The following is a 17551-nucleotide window of genomic DNA, read 5'->3' as shown; positions in this document are numbered from 1 at the left end:
TTGGGTTTATTTTCATTCCTCCAATCAAGTGGATATAAGCCCAATTGATCATTTCCGAACTGAATTATTACTTTATTTCTCTTATGTTAGAAAACAAAATTTATGCAAAAATCATACTCAATTGCTCAAATCTATCATTATATTGTCTGATGGGGCTTAAAGCCTACAACTTCGATGAATAAATAAATTTTCCATTATAGAATTTACTCATATGCAATATTACTATCAATGTTATCATATAAGAATTTAATTATTTTTTTAAGAGTTTTTTTACTCCTTGCTTATTCACTTGTTTATTTATAATGCAAATCAAAGAATTTACTCATGATTTCTAATATTCATTTCTCCTTTGCTATATGAAGGTTCTAATATGGAAATGAATAGAAGTTGGATGTATTGTTCATGGAGTAATATGGTTTTTAAAGGAGTTAAAACTTTCTAAATTTTGCATTCAATTATGGAAGTTCAAGTGGAATGATACTATGCCCATGTAGAGATTGTGGAAATGGCATTTGTAGGACAAGAGATGATGTTGAAGCTCATTTGCTTTGGAGAGGATTCAAACCAGGATATTACAATTGGACTGCTCATGGAGAAACTTCATTTAGAAATGACATTGGATCACATTCTCTCAATGTTGATGATGTTAATGATGATATGGAAGGGCTATTAAATGATGCATTTGGGTTTGAAAGTAATACTGCAGATGAACAAGAAGAAATTAATAAACCAAATGCGAATGCTAAAAAGTTTTATAAGTTGATAAGTGACTCACAACAAGAATTATTTTCCGGATGTAAAAAGTTCTCAAAACTTGATTTTCTTGTTAGGTTACTTCAACTTAAATGCCTTGGTAATTGGACTCAGAAATCATTTACTATGTTGCTTGACTTGTTAAGGGAAGCAATTGAAGATATTCGTCTACCAAAGTCTTATTACGAGACAAAGAAAATAATTCAAGATTTGGGCTTGAGTTATAAAAAATATGATGCATGTCGTAATGATTGCATTTTATATTGGGGTCCTCATGAATTTAAGAATGAATGTGATATTTGTAATGAGTCAAGATGGGTTGCAGAAGATAGCACTTCAAAAGATATATCAAGTAAAAAAAAGAAAAAGGTGGCAGGAAAAGTCATGTGGCACTTCCCATTAACATCAAGATTGCAGAGATTGTTCATGTCATCTAAGACTGCATCATATATGATATGGCATAAAGAAGATCGCATAAAAGATGGTTGCATGAGGCATCCGGCTGACACTCCAGCTTGGCAGCACTTAGACTACCAAGATTCAAATTTTGCTGCAGATCCTAGAAATGTACAATTGGGTTTAGCATCAGATGGATTTAATCCATTTGGGACAATGACTTCAACTCATAGTACTTGGTCTGTTGTATTGATGACATATAATTTGCCACCTAACCTGTGTATGAAATCAAAATACATGAGGCTTTCTTTGCTTATTCCTGGGCCAACTCAACCTGGAAATGATATTGATGTTTATTTACAACCACTTGTGGCTGAGTTAAAAGAGTTATGGGAAATTGGTGTGTAGACTTACGATGCATTTTCTAAGGAGAATTTTTAAATGCGAGCTGCATTATTATGTACTATAAATGATTTTCCATGTTATGCTAACTTATCAGGTTATAGTACAAAAGGAAAGTTTGCATGCCCTATTTTTCAAGGGGGTACATGTTCTGATTGGTTACATTTCAGTAATAAAAGATGTTATATGGGACATTGAAGGTTCTTAGATCACGATCATCCTGACAGAAAAGATAGTCAATCTTTTAATAGTTGTGAAGAACATGGGACAATACCGTCACCGATTAATGGATCCAAAATTGATGATATGTTAAGAAGTATAAATGTGAAGTTTGAAAAGAAAACAACTAATCCTAATTTTCCTTATAATTGGAAGAAGTTTAGTATATTTTTCAAGTTGCCATATTGGGAAAGAAATCTTTTACGTCATAACTTAGATGTTATGCATATTGAAAAGAATGTATGTGATAAGCTTTTGGGTACGTTGTTGGATCTTGATGGAAAGATAAAAGATCATTTGAATGCACGCAAAGACATGGAGAAAATAGGAATACGCCCTTCATTTCACCCTACTTATACTTCATATGGACATACTTATTTACCTGCTACATGCTTTACTATGAACAAAAAAGAAAAATAAATTTTCTGTAAAGTCTTAAAAAAATATTAAAGTGCCAGATGGATATGCATCTAATATTTCAAAATGAGTGCAACTGAAACCACTGAAAATATTTGGATTAAAGAGCCATGATCATCACATAATAATGCAACAATTGCTTCCATTATGCTTAAGACGAGTCCTGCCTAAGTCTGTTCGCTCTCCTCTAATTCGACTGAGTCATTTTTTTCAAGGCTTGTGCTCTAAAGTTCTTCACCCAATTGAGCTTCTTAGATTGGAAAAAGAAATCGCAATTACACTTTGCCAGCTTGAAAAGATATTTCCTCCTACTTTTTTTTGGTGCATTTGACAATTCACTTGGCCACCGAGGCAAAGATTGGAGGTCCTGTATATTATCGTTGGATGTATCCTATTGAGAGGTTAGTAATTTTTTCATGTATCATTTTTTCTTTTATCATATATAACTTTAATAAAAAATTGATATCATTTATCAAACAAATTTTTTAGATTTTTGGGGAAGTTAAAGTCATATGTTCGAAATAGAAGTCGTCCAGAGGGATCAATTGCAGAAGGCTATATTGCGGAGGAATGTTTAACGTTTTGTTCTTTATATTTTGCTGAGCATGTGGAAACAAGGCATAATCTACTTGGAAGAAATGAATTGGATGAGAATGTTTTGAATGAAGGACTTAATATCTTTGCAACAAATGGTCGGGTACTTGGAAAGAGAGAGGTCAAGATCTTCAATGATGAGACACTCACAAAAGCATCGATATGTCCTTTTCAATTGTGAGGAAATAGAGCCATATGTGAGGTAAAAAAATAGTTGAATAATACTTATTTTATTTTTAATATAAATACTATTATTATATTCTTATAAATTTTATAATTATATACAGTGAACATTACACTTTAATCAAAGAAATGATAAGAAAAAAAAGGTCTCGCTATGGTGAGCATGAAGCTAAAGGGTGCATAATGTGGAGTTCGATTCTTGGTTTGCTAATAAGGTCAGTGTTACAATGCTAATTAACTTTAAATGAGAATTCTTACTAATTACATCTACTTTGTTTTAATAGATTGCTTCAATTGATCCATTGAAGGATGATACTATTTCTATTGATTTGAGGCGCTTAGCTAGAGGTCCATCCAATGTTGTCACTCTATACAAGAAGTATCTTATAAATGGTTTTAGATTTCATGTTGCAGATTTGATGAAAAAAAGAAAAACTCAAAATTGTGGAGTGATGATTAAAGCTCTAACTTCAAGCTTCTCTAGTATCAAAGATAATAACCCTATTTCACATAATTTGACATACTATGGGATCTTAAAAAATATAATTGAATTGGACTATACAGCAGAGCGAAGTGTTGTTTTGTTTGAATGCGATTGGGTTTCTAAAGGAAAGAGACTGAAGGAGGATGAGGATGGCTTCATCTTAACAAATTTTAATAAAATTAAACGACATCAAGAACCTTTTGTGCTTGCTTCTCAAGTTCAACAAGTTTTTTATGTGGAAGATCCTATTGATCCTACATGGTATATTGTTGTTACAACATCACCAAGAAGTAATATTGATAACATTCACATAGACACAGATGTTGATGACTACTTGCAAAGTAAGACTTTGACTCAGCAATATTTTATTGATGATGAAGTTCAGTGGACTAGAGATGAAGTTGATGGCATTCTACTAGAGTAATTGATTTGTGTGCTATTTATTTTGTAATGTAAAATCCTTTTTTTATACTTAGATCATTAAATCATTATATGAATCTAATTGGTATGCAACATTTTGTGGTTTTATGTGTTTCCTATATGTGTTTATCTAAATGTTGCATTTTGTTTTGATGTATTAAACCTTATAATTTTTTTAAAATACTTTTTTACACTTTAATTTTCTCCATAGATTATGTGAGCAACATGAGTGATAAATTGTATTGTTTATCTTCTATTAAACTCTACTCACTTATATGTTTTAAAATGATTTTTAAAAAATGTCAGCAGACACCAGAACACATGTTAGAAATACAGGATGTAGAGAACAAATTGAAGTTGAAATAGATGTTCCAACAAATACCATTGAAACTTATGTTACAGGTATGCCTCTTATTTAAGATATTGTTTAAACTTTCTATGCTTATTTTTCATTTGCATTATCTTACTTACAAGATTTTAATTTTAAGATATTTTTTCATAGAAGGTAGAAGCAATGAGGAGCAAAAATGAAAAAGAGGTCCAACCTATATGTGTAGTATTTGGGGATATCATGCTACCCAACATGGTGGAGAATGACTTGCTGTTAATTTTAACAAATATGGTCAACCTATTGGGAAGCATAAATCATTATTTGTTGAGTTTTTAGGAACTATTGCTCGGAATGGGAAACATGCACCAATTGATATAAGAAGTTGGGATAAAATGCAGAAGTCTTTAAAAAAAAATGTGTTAGAAGTTATTCAGGTATTTATCTACATAATATTTGTACTTATTTTGTTTGATTTCAGTTGCATGCATAAAATAACAAATTTCTTTGGATATAACAAATAAATATTTTAGTTTTTAGGAGAAGTTTGAGATTCCCTGTGCTTGTGATGTATGGGTTCTCCAGTCAATTGGGAAGAAATGGAGAAATTGGAAAGAAGACGTTAAATCTAGATATTATGATCCAAAAATGTCTACTGAATTACAACTATGTAATGTGCCAAAAAGAATACTCAAAGATCAATGGAAAAATCTTCTAACCTATTGGAATTCAGAAGAATCAAAGGTATATTATTATAACTTTTAAATGTTAAAGTATTATTCATGTTATATTTTTTTATTAATTCATATTTATGTTTAGTGTATAAGTGAACGAAATAAAAAGAGTAGGTCGAAAAAGAGTTTGATGCACATAACTGGAAAAAAGAGTTTCGGTCAAGTGCGTGAAGATCAGGTAAAATTTATATGTCTATACATATTTGTGCCAGTATGTGTTCTACATAAATTTTGAAGTCAATTATTATTTTCTTTTAATTATTTTTTCATTATTTATTTATTTTTTTAGGAGAAAAGCATAGGTCACTCACCAACAAGAGTTGAAATGTTTGAAAGGTGTTACACAAAAGAAGGAATTACTAATAGTATTGAGGCTTGTGAAGCTTTGGTAAGTACTTATAATAAACTACTTCGCAAATTAATTAGAAAGTATACAAAATATTATGTGAAAGAGTTACTATTCATTATATGTAGGAAAAAATGAAGGAAATTAGAAGTCAAACATCTCAAACAGAAGATGTTGGAAGAGATGATATTTTCTCAAAAGTTCTTGGAAATGACAAGGTCGGAAGAGTTCGCATGTATGGATTTGGTGTAACTCCTTATGTTGCATGGGGAGAAATCCCAAATCGAAGTAGTTCTTATCGATTAATAGAAGGTTACAAGGAAGCTTTCGAAAAAATGGAAAAACAAGTTCAAGAACAGGGTGAGGTAATTGCTAAAATGAAGTTGGATTATGCAAGGTAAACAACAAGCTACTAATGCACCTATATGAGCTACTCAATATTCTCAAAATGGTGATGTTCACTCTTTCATAAACAGTACTCTATTCCAAGTAAGCAAATTAATATTATATTATATATATTATATATATTATATATTATATATAGGTTGGAACTAAAGTTTGCAGTCAAAGTATTCTTATTCTACAAAATGTGGCAATTGGATATATTCAAAGTATGGATCCTGCACATAGGGTTGGTAACTATCCATTAGGTCCAAATTGGTGTTCCGTTCATATAAACATTCCTTGAATTGGGAAGAACACTTGATTAGTACCAACAGTCTTTAAAACAATTGGACAGGCAATTGAACTTATGTTGCATGGCCTCAAGCTTTAGTAAGTATGTTTTAATTTTAAATATTAAACTTTTTATTAGTAATCAAATAACTTATATTTATGTAATTAATTTAATTCAGGTGTTTTGTGAAGACGATTGATATACAAGAATAAACTTCTGAAGGCTAGTTGATTTGAACAGTCTTATATATTATTATATATATATATATATATATATAATATATATATATATATATTTGGTTATACGTTATGACTTTCGAACAAGTTATTTTACTATTTTAGAATCATTTTTAATGTTTTGTCCATTGCTGATCTACTATGTTAGAAGTACTTTGGCAGTTTTTTTTCATTTTGGTAATTATTGGTCTGTTGATAATTGAAATAGCTATTGTATTTAGGTTGTTCCCCATCTGGTTATGGAAATGCATTAAATTTTTGAGTAATATATTCTTCATGGACCTCTGATGATATTGATGGGTGATTATAATTTTCACTTTAGTGTTTGTTTGCTACAGAGACATTCAGTATAGATAGAGCATTTGTTTGCTACAGAGACATTCAGTAACTGTTATCATTTGAGCTTATTATCATTTTCTGAGAATTTTTTTAGGGAGCACTTGTGTTGGTGAACCCAAGATAGAGCAGTTATCCATTAGAATTCAGTTGATCATCCCTAGATCTCCGATTTTCCAGTCCGCCTGCTCCCTTCTGAAAATTCTCTTTGTTACATTGCCAAGAGTGCAGAAAGCCTACCAGAAGCTAACATTGGAAAAGTTGAGACTTGTAAATTATGATAAAGTTTGCTCTTTTTTTCATGGTTGAGTACTCTACTCCAACTTTCCTTTATAACCATATTTACATGCACAACGTGTGTTGAAAAAAACATGGAAATGCTAACCTTCACTTGATCTATATGGTTAGAGGCAAGAAATCACCCATCAGGATTTGAATTTGTATATGAAAATTTAGTGCTCCATTAAGCAGTTTCACCCCCCTCGTGTCATTGGACATCACATATGTACCCTGTTACTCCACAAATTGAGACATAATTTTTCAATTTTTTCTTTTATTTTAGATTTTTTAGGCTGTTAATTCAGGCATTTTCTTTGGATTTCAACTTGAGGGCACATATGAAAACACATTCAGTAGAAAACTATAGTGTTTGTCCTTACCATGAATGTGGCCAAATATACACACATGAATGCAAACTGAACACTCATATAAAGACGCATCATGAGAAGGTATTGCCTTCTAACCTATAGAACATGATATCAAATGCAGAATTTGCAAAAGCCTATGTAGTTGGTTAGCTTTATTCTTTAAAACACATATTCTTTGTCTTATGATGAGGCCCATTTATAATTGAAATCATTTAGGATTCAATGGTGGAGTTGAGGCCACAAGAAAAGCCCAACAATGCTGCAAAGGCTCCTGTCTTGAATTCTGCATCTTCAGACCGTCCTTATGTCTGTCCATTTGTTGGTTGTGAAAAAGCTTACATTCATGAATATAAGATAAATCTCCATTTGAGAAAGGAACATCCTGGTCATAATCCAGAGGAAAGTTACACGACTGCTCCGATGACCGCCGTCGAGCACTAGTATGGTGAACTAAATGAGCCAGATGCTTTGCTTAACAATAAGTATTCATTTTTAGACTTAGAGTTCCAATACATGTTCCCATATTTAGAGTACTTTCTTCAAGTTTGAATGGTCTATGATTTCTAGTTTGTGACCTCATTTTAGTTGGTTTATTTAGGATTTCATATAATGGATGTAATAAGATGATTTTTAGGGGAAGGCTTATCAAGAGATAACTATTATCATTTGAGCTTATTATCATTTTCTGAGAATTATTTTAGGGAGCTCTTGTGTTGGTGAACCCAAGATAGAGCAATTATCCATTAGAATTCCAGTGATCATCCCTAGATCTCCATTCTTCCACTACGCCTGCTCCCTTCTGCAAATTCTCTTTGTTACATTGGCAATAGTGCAGAGAGCCTACCAGAAGCTAACGAGCTCGACTGGAATGATCGACTGTAAAAAAAGGTAAGCAATAAAAATATCATGACTTTGAAATACTATTTAAGCATTCTCTATCAGAATTGTTAACTAGCTAAGCTACTGTAACTTACTCCATATTTTCTTTCTATTTCTCTAAGGTGGAATTTTTTTTTTTTGAAATGCTTCCTCCGTAATTTTCTTTTCAGATGCTTTATAATTATATTTCAGCTTCCAATATGATATATTATAGAATTGTACAACACATTTTTCTATGGCCAATTTATTTAGTGGAATGGCCCAAAGTTTCTTCTTACTTGGGCTTTTCTATACGTTAGCATTTGTTCTTAGCATCTTGAAGTAAACATTCTCCTCTATGCTTATCCATGCCTTCATGTTTCTACTTAGTATGTCCTTTTTATGCATTTATATACATACAAGTAATGCAATACTTCACTTATTTTATATAAGGCCATATTAATATATATTCCGAGGGATTCATTCCTTAGAGCTTTCTTGAATCTTCAGTCTAATGTCCTAACCTCGTCAAAAGGTTCCGGTTATATAATGAGTAGGGTAAGCCTTTGTCCTGTGAACCCAACATTGAGTAAAGTTCTAGGAATGCCCTTGTCTTATAATGGCCCAGTGAACCCAACATAGAGTAAAGTTCTAGGCATTCCCTTGTCCTGTATTATTTGGCACTGATATGATCTTGAACCTGCAACTCATGATAAATATTAATTGATCCATGAATGAATACTGCAGATCTGATCTGATTTAGAAGACATGTATTCATTTTGAACTTCCTCTTTCTTTGGAAATAAATTTTGATGAAATATAAATGCTATTTTATTCTATTTTTATTCCATCATAGTGAACTGAAGTGTCCAATTACTTGATGCAGTTGAATTTTTTGTCGTACTTAGAGGTTCCAATGCAACAAGCCACGTGATAGATTAGGTTTTATTCTATTAGTTTTCTATAACTTTCTTTGATAAATTTTGTCCGGGACTTTCTTATATTCTCTACTGCATCTTTTAGGAAGTCCTTAATTTTAGTGGCAGTATGATGGGGTTTAATCTGAGAGGACGGTTCTTTTCTTTATTAGGGATTATTAAGCTACGCTGTATTTGCGCTGCAATTGATTTTGTGTTTTTGTTTTATTTTGCTATCTAGATTTTATTATAATACTTCTATTTACGTATATGTGTTGAAGTCAAACTTCTTTTCATGATTTGTTTTCTGTGAAAATAATTTAAGACATCTTAATGGAATTTGCTTTGTTTATATTGGTAAACTATCAAAATGCTCTCTCATATGGATACTCTATTAGAATTAATCAGAAAGTATCCTAATGAGGAGGGCAATCTTGTCATTGATCATGTTGCATCTCAATAGTTGACATGTAGGTTTAACAATTTGATAATTAGTTGACATAATATTCCTTTCATTCAGCAGGTTGGTCAATATATGCAAACTCATTATTTGCATTTTTTTGTTGGTCGAATCATTGATGTTTTAGTGGGATACATCATCCATTGTCTGCTCGTTCTAGCTAGTTCTTCTCTTCATCTTGTGGCTTCATCTTATTGTTTATAGTAATGTGGCTTAGGCTGAGTGTCATGATACCAGATGGTCTTTCACAATCTGGTGTATATTTTTAGTAACTTTTTGTTAATTTACATAGAGCGAGTTTAATAAAAAGGCCTATCATGCCTAAATTATCTATTGAATTTGAATACATTCTATGCATATTCCCTATTCGGAGATTATCTAGATTCATGGAATTCTTGTTGGACTTTATTTAGACGCATGCATGTATCATACATTTATCAGTCATTTCATGATGAGTAGCTTTATTTTTTATAAATATTTGTCATAATTGTAGCTCAGCTTAGGTTCCTTTGAGATTTATGTGCAAAATATAATACTTGTAAAATTATATGTTAAAATTAATGCAACAGTATAGTTCCGTTTATTTCTTAAGCTTGCGGACTCAACTGTAATGCCTTATGTTTGTTTTTGACTTAATCTTACCCATTGCAGTTGAACATACAACCTTTGCTTGTTCGGTACATGGATTGTTATTCATTACTTCTTAACTACTATAAACTGTAAAACAAGCTGCAAATTTTGGTCCAAAAAACACAAAAGTGTTTATGTTCATTTTTTTTATTTCAACAATGCCTTGGCAGGGAAATCTCGACTCAAGTTTGATGTGAGATCATACCAAGAGATGGTTGTTATTCCGATGAAACAAATAAGTGAGTATAATAAGCAGCTTACATATCTTAAGAACAATGTCGTGAAAGAAAAGGAGATTTCAAAGGCTCTCCCTGATATATTTGTAGTTGTGTTCCAGAAGCTGCGTGAAACTAGTGAAGAAAACCAAATTGTAAGGCTTATAACTAAGATACAACAAGAAGAGATCAAAGAAATAGTATTTCTCTATGACTGGGCATTTGTACTGACATTACAGCTATCGAGATTGCAGGGTTTTAAAAGTGTTTGATCTCATATTTTAAATTTCCCTGTAGTTTGAATTTTGGCTTAATGATATATTGATTGACTATTGCTGTTATTTTTAAGATTAAATTTGGCACATTAGTCATAATTCTTTCTTATGCATGGTAATATGGTTTTTGCTAGCATTATTTAAATACCTTTGTCATTACATCTCTAAAGTGTTTCATAAACTTATCAACTCCTTTCTTCAGCTTTAACAAAAATTTTTGTTGTTTTTTGTGCATTTGGTATTTAGATGGATTGTCAAGAACGCTTCTTTAAGGATCAAATAGACATAATTCATAAGCATACTGAAGAGAAGGAAAGGCGGTATGAGAAGTTGCTTCAAGAGGAGCATGCTAAGGAAATTTACTGATTCAAATTATGAAGATGGCGGGGATCGCATACTGAGGTAATTCTTGAGTAATGAGATGTTAATTGGTCATTCCTTGAATACAACTTGATAACCAATCCAACCTTATTTATGATTCTTAATCATGGATCTATTCAAAATTTCAAACCAATAAAATTATTTGTTGTATTTGTGAAGGAATCTTTTGTGGTTTGCTTCTTTGTAATGCTGATTTCCACAAATCGATAATTATTTTGGTTTAATAGTTTGTGTTCTACAAATTTTGCATATTTAAAACATGATTTTTTGCATTGCATGTTATATAGAAATTCCACACCAATAAGCATTGTTGTTATAATAATATGGGGAATACTTTTTTATGAAAGACTTTCTTCAATGCATCACACACACGATTTCGCTGGTGGAGGAGCTACATGCTAGAAGTCACAACACTACATGTTCTAGCTTGATACTTCGCTTGATTTCTATGATTTTTTTTCCAGATTTTATCTCCCTTTATTATAGATATTTCTATTTTTCTAATTACTTTTTTTATCTGGATTTGTAGATAAAGGTGCACACAAATTTCTCAACTGCCTTTTGGATAATATTCATACTATCTATCTGAAAACCATCTACAAAGATCATCAGTTCTTGTCATATAGAGAATTAAGTCTTGTTAATCAATTATTTAGAGGTTCTCTCAGAAGCCAAGTATGGTGGATTGTAGGTGCCCCTCAAACTTATCATGAGCGTCTATTTTTTATTTAATTTTCATGCTTCATAGTGAAAATAACAAAGATTTTCTTAAAATATTTTATTACAATAATATGATCTAATATGTTAAATTCATAATGTTTGCTCTAATTATCATTTCCAACGATATGCTTCTTAATGTAGTTTGGCGACTGCAATTCATAGATTTGGAGGTTCAAAGAAAGTGAAATTTTTTGGTTGTATGCAGGAGTGGATGCCAATGAAGTGTGGAAGCAGAAATCCCAAGACTTGGTTGCTATTGTGTAAAGCAATCGCTCTCATAATAAGGGGCATTTTTTTTAGATTTTCATGTAGTGTTTTGTGAATACATTTATTGTAATAGATTGATTATTTATGTATATGAAGAATTAAGTAGAATTTATGTTGTATTTAAGGTTGAAGATTCTTGTAATTTTATGTTTATGAAATAAATTTTTTATTTGAAGAAAAATATCTTATGTAAGCTCTCATATGTGCGTGACATATATATAAATTTAATTAGAGATTAATTATTTGCAATTTTAATATTATGAGTCAACATAATAATTGATAATTGAATGTAATTGATATTGGATATAAAATATATTTAGGAACATAATAATGCCATTTTATTAAATTTATTTTATTAATTTTTTTTTATTGAATTGAAGTGTTGGGAAATCATATATCTTACGGCAATTTAAATGTATCTTATTATTAAACATATTCCATCAAATAAATGTATTAGGAAAATTAACTTATTTGACTCATAATATTTGTCATATTTATTCACAAATTCCATCATATAAAGGTGTTATAAAAGCTTGCATATTAGGGCACCTTATAAGTGTCGTTAAGGAGCTATGACATCAAAAATATATGTCATCAAAGTTTAATTTTTAGGGAACATAGAGATGCCCTTAACTCTATGCCCGCAACCACCTAAATGACACCATTATTTGATGCCTCAATATATCATGTGCCCTAATAGTTATATATTATGACACTTTAAGGTGCCCTAATAGCCAATATTTTTTGTAGTGGCGAGTTGTAATAATCTCCCCCTTTTAGATGATAAAAAATAATATTGGTTGAATTTACAAATTGAAAATATTTTCTCCTAAACTCCCCTCACTAAAAGAAATACATTAAAATATAGGAAAAAGTTTTTTTATTTTTATTTTTTAAAGATAAAAAAAATAAAACATAAATATAACGAACTATAATATATTCTTCCCATTTGACATTATAAAAAAGAAGAGATAAAATAACACATAAAATTAAAATACATATATAAGAAAAATAACAACATAATACAGAAATGAAAACATGAATTTTAAAAAATAAATACACAAAACAGAAGAACAAATATACAATACAAATAATCATAACACACAAACAAACTTTAACATACTTATACCTCATTGTTCTGCTGCTGTTCGATTTATTTTTACTCTTTTCCTTTGAAGGAAGAGTTTTTAAATTGGGTAAAAAATAAAAAAGAGTTTTTAAGTTGGGGCATTCAAACATCAAATGTCTGGGTTTCCTACACCCAAAGTAAATAACGTCAGAAGAAAATTTAATATTTTTATATTTTTTACTATTGCTCCACTTTTGTTGATGCCTATGGTTGTGCTTCAATAGACTTTCAAATTTGTTTGTTATCTATACCATCTCCTTACTCTCATCATCTATGAAGCCACATTCATCCATGTCTTTAGCTTTAAGTACTATAGTCTTCTCATCACCTGCATCCAAAAGTCTTTGACTCACACTTTGCTCGTAGGCAATGAGTGAGCATATTAGATTGTCTATAAAATAAGCATTCAAATTTTTTGATTCAGATATAAACATGAATTTGGCATCAAATTTATAAGGTAAGGAATGTAGAATTTCATTAAACTTTTCAAAGTATGAAAGTTCTCTACCTAAAGCATGCAATGATGTCATAATATGAGTAAACCTAGTATATATGTCTAAGATCATCTCATAAGATTTCATGCAAAAAAATTCATAATATTACATTAGAAAATTTAACTTACATTGCTTGACTTCATTAGTACCTTCGTATGTAGTGCATAATCTATCCCAAATTTCTTTGCCAGTAGTATAACTAGAAATTCTCATGCAATCTTCAGAATTTAAAGTACAAAAAAATAATTTAAGCATTTAGCATGTATTTCAGCATTAATTTGTTATATTCTACTCCATTTTGTTAAAAGAATATTAATTTTGACTCAATATATCATACGTGATGGCATATAATAGACAATTTGAATCATATGCAATATTCGATAATCAATTGATTGCAAAAAAGTAGACATGCGAATTTTTCAAAAAATAAAATAAATATTTCGAGAAAAGGTGGTTTTTTTTTTAAGAAAATACAGCAAATTGCATTAAAAACTAAAAAAGGGAAAACAAACTACAAACTAATAGAATCATATTCCTCCTTTAATAAAGACACAAATAAAGGAGGAATCTTGTCTAGGCTAATATCATCCCAAATAAAAGAGCTAAGAAGAGCATAGTTAGCACATAAGTCCGCTAACTTATTTCCTTTTCTATCTATAAAGTTGTAAATAACATGATCGAACTTGTTAATAAAGGTATAATCCTCAAATAACAACTTACCACTTTGTTTTACCTCTTGGAGAAACTTGATGATGTTAGTATTGTCCCCTTCTATGATAATTCCTTTATATTTATACAACCAATCTTTGATGACATCCTTAATAGCATGAGTGGCAAATAACTCCAAGGAAGAAACATCCCAATGAATACTGGATTTTCCAAATGCCAAGAGAAATCTACCTTTGCAATCACGAAATACACCTCCTATTCCAGTTTTGTAAGATGGAAGTAAAGAGGCATCTACATTAACCTTGATCCAATCGGATGGTGGAGGGTGCCAAAAAAGATCATTCAGCCTAGATGGCTGATTAACACCCCATTTAATTGAATTCCAACTAGCACCATGAGCTGATATTGAAGTATAGCTGATAGCATTTGAAGCAATTGCCAAAACAGAATCTTCAACTCCTTTATGTATCAATTTGTTCCTGATTTCCATGAGAAGAACACCAAATTATAGTATAAGGTACCTATAAATGGATTATGTTTAGATAACCACCTGTAGCAATCAGATAAAATAGAGAAAATACGGATGATATATCCCCATTTGTTTAAGTACTATATTGCATTCAATAATTTTTTGCGTTTAACCACCACGTGCTCCATGTTTTCTTCTTCATAACAATTCTTGGGACGTACAATATTCTTATGAAATCATCTATACGCAAGAAAATAAAATGTAGACAGTGCATTATGAAAAATTCACCACAGAACTTCCACCTATGGCATCAACTTGATTTTTCTAATCCAGTTCCAATACAGAATTGAGATAGAATTTTGATTCGTTGCTTCAGATATAAGGGAAGATAAAGACTTTCCCATTTTTTTCCAGATCAACTTCAATCCTTCTCTCTCCATTTCAGGATAAATTTTTATCTGGCAAATGATGTTCACAAGCTCTGCACCCATAAATTCCTTTAATTTATGTACATCCCTGCCACTATTCTTTATGAAACCTCTAATCGAACAATCATTAAAATCATTAGAGATAAATGTTGGCCATTTGCTTAGACTTTTGTCCAAGATCCAAATGTCGTTAAGTACATTAATATTTTTCCCATCCGCAATTGTCCATCTCAAGATACTCTTTAGAGAATTTCATCCATCCAGGATAATCTTCCATGCATTAGAGGCAGTTTTCTTTCCAGAACCTTTTCTAAACAGATCACCGTATCTAGGATAGAAGACTTTGTGGATCAATGAGTCTTCCTCCTTTTCATATTTCCAAGCAATCTTAGCTCTTAAAGGATCAACCTTGTTAGAACAAGAATGAAGAGCTCTACCTCCCCATTTAAAAGGTAAGCACATTACCTCCCAATTAACATAATGAATACCATGATTTCCATTTCCTTTGCTCCAAATAAAACTTCTACAGATTTTATCCAATTCAACAAGGATACTTTTTGGGACCAATTAATTGTAGCATTGAAAAGTAGTATAAGAAAGCAAGATAGATTTTACTAGCATGATTTTTCTAGCCAAAGAAATCCTTTTTCCACCCCAAATATTTGTCATCTTCAATTCCTTTTCAATAATAAATCTGAAATCATTAGCAAACAATCTTCTAAGAGCTAATTTCACTCCAAGATAATTATGCTCTTTAACCCTTTTGAATTTCAAAATCCGGGATATAGATTTTTTGGTCCTTCTTTTAACTATTTTGTTGAATAGAAGACAAGATTTGGAAGCATTGATTGTTTGGCCAGTCGATTCACAAAAATTTTCAAAAATTATCTTAATTTCCTTAATGCTTTGAAACTTTGCTTCAGAAAAGATAATTACATCATCAGCATACAACAGGTGTGAAATCCTCGGCCCTGTTGAACTCACCCGAATTCCATTAGACTCCTCATTTTCCTTAAAAGCATTAATTAATAACTGGGAGGAAAGGATGAATAAATAAGGAGACAATGGACATCCTTGCCGAAATCCACTTCCAGCTTTAATCCAACTAGAATAATTACCATTTATTAGAATAGAAAATTTTGGATCTTGAACTCATTCCAAAATAAGGCTTAAAAATTTAGAAGGAAATCCAAAATATTCGAAAGCTTTTTTAAGAGCCGGCCATCCCATAGAATCGTAAGCTTGTTCCATGTCAATTTTAAGAGAAACAAGACCTTTTGAGGATTTAGAAAACCTGAATTTGTTCATAATCTCTTGAGCTATCAATACGTGATTCATCAAAGATCTTTCTTTCAAAAAAGCCACCTGCTCTTTAGAGATTAATTTAGGAATGATAGAAGCCATCCTATTCATTAACACCTTAGCCACCACCTTGTAAACTATGTTACACAAACTGATTGACTTAAAATTATTTGGAACCAACGGGTTGCTAACCTTGGGAATTGGCACAATAATGGTTTCCTTCCATCTAGGATCCATCTTTGAAGTCTCAAAGAAAAAGTTTACAGTATTCCAGAAATCCTTCCTAATTATTTCCCAATATTCTTTGATAAAAGAGTAAGTGATGCCATTTTTACCTGGAGCTATGTAATTACCAATTTGCTTGATTACTTCTTCTACTTCTTCAATAGAATAAGCGTTGTTTAATAAATTTGCATCAGCTTCATTTAGAAAAGTCCACAGAATAGGCTAGCCATCGAGATTGCAAGTTTTGTTTTTCCATTTGGCTTGGAAAAATTGATCCATTACTTCCTCAATTTTGTGTTGATCTTCTACCACTTCCCCATTTTGATCCTTGATCTTGACAATAAAATTAGAATTCCTTCTTACCGATGTATATGATTGAAAAAATTTTGTATTGTGGTCTCCCTCCAAAACCCACTTGACTTTAGCCCTTTGTCTCCACCATGTATCCAACGGAGCTAGTACTGAGTTGAATTCTCCCAAATTAACATTAAGAGACCAGTATTCTTCTTCTGAGAGCCCACCCTCAGTGTCTTCTTTAAATTGTAGCTTCTCAATTTCTTTTAATAATGAATCCTTCATCTGAGAAAGACTTCTAAATTTTGCTTTGCTCCAATAGTGTAATGCGTTCAAGGATCTCTCAAGTTTTAAGTTTAGAATATTAAAAAAAAGGGGTTATGTAATTGAATAGCCTTCCAAAATATTAGGATTTCCAAAATATACCATGATCATATTTCTCAAGGTTTTCTAAAACACTATTTTTGACACCCCGCTCTGATACCACTTGAAAGTCCGAGATGTGCCCAAGGGGGTAGTGGTGAATTGGATATTTAAAAAAATCTTTAATGAAAATAAATATTGTTTTATAACTTGATGCAGAAGCTAATTACAATCACAATAAAAAGATAAATTATCAATTTTACCAACATAATTAATCGCAACAA

At 31.2% G+C, this 17551-nt stretch overlaps 2 protein-coding genes across 2 annotated transcripts; both read left to right on the top strand.

Moving 5' to 3' along the window:
* The first annotated feature begins 4059 nt into the window (after positions 1-4059).
* LOC110110194 lies at positions 4060-7612 on the top strand. Its single transcript, XM_028698041.1, has 7 exons — positions 4060-4270; positions 4374-4940; positions 5016-5108; positions 5220-5318; positions 5405-5673; positions 7087-7252; positions 7388-7612. The coding sequence occupies exons 2-7, from the start codon at positions 4845-4847 to the stop codon at positions 7610-7612; spliced, it is 948 nt and encodes a 315-aa protein (XP_028553874.1). The 5' UTR covers positions 4060-4270; positions 4374-4844.
* A 2475-nt stretch (positions 7613-10087) lies between these two features.
* Positions 10088-10892, top strand: LOC110110193 (protein SUPPRESSOR OF GENE SILENCING 3 homolog). Its single transcript, XM_020841571.1, has 3 exons — positions 10088-10094; positions 10207-10406; positions 10773-10892. Exons 1-3 carry the CDS (start codon positions 10088-10090, stop codon positions 10890-10892), a joined length of 327 nt encoding a protein of 108 aa, XP_020697230.1.
* Positions 10893-17551: the final 6659 nt, after the last annotated feature.

This window comes from Dendrobium catenatum, unplaced genomic scaffold (assembly GCF_001605985.2).
Source record: "Dendrobium catenatum unplaced genomic scaffold, ASM160598v2 fragScaff_scaffold_1035, whole genome shotgun sequence".
Taxonomy (NCBI): Eukaryota; Viridiplantae; Streptophyta; class Magnoliopsida; order Asparagales; family Orchidaceae; genus Dendrobium; species Dendrobium catenatum.
Note: the sequence above shows the minus strand (reverse complement) of the source record. Positions and strands in the feature narration are given on the sequence as shown.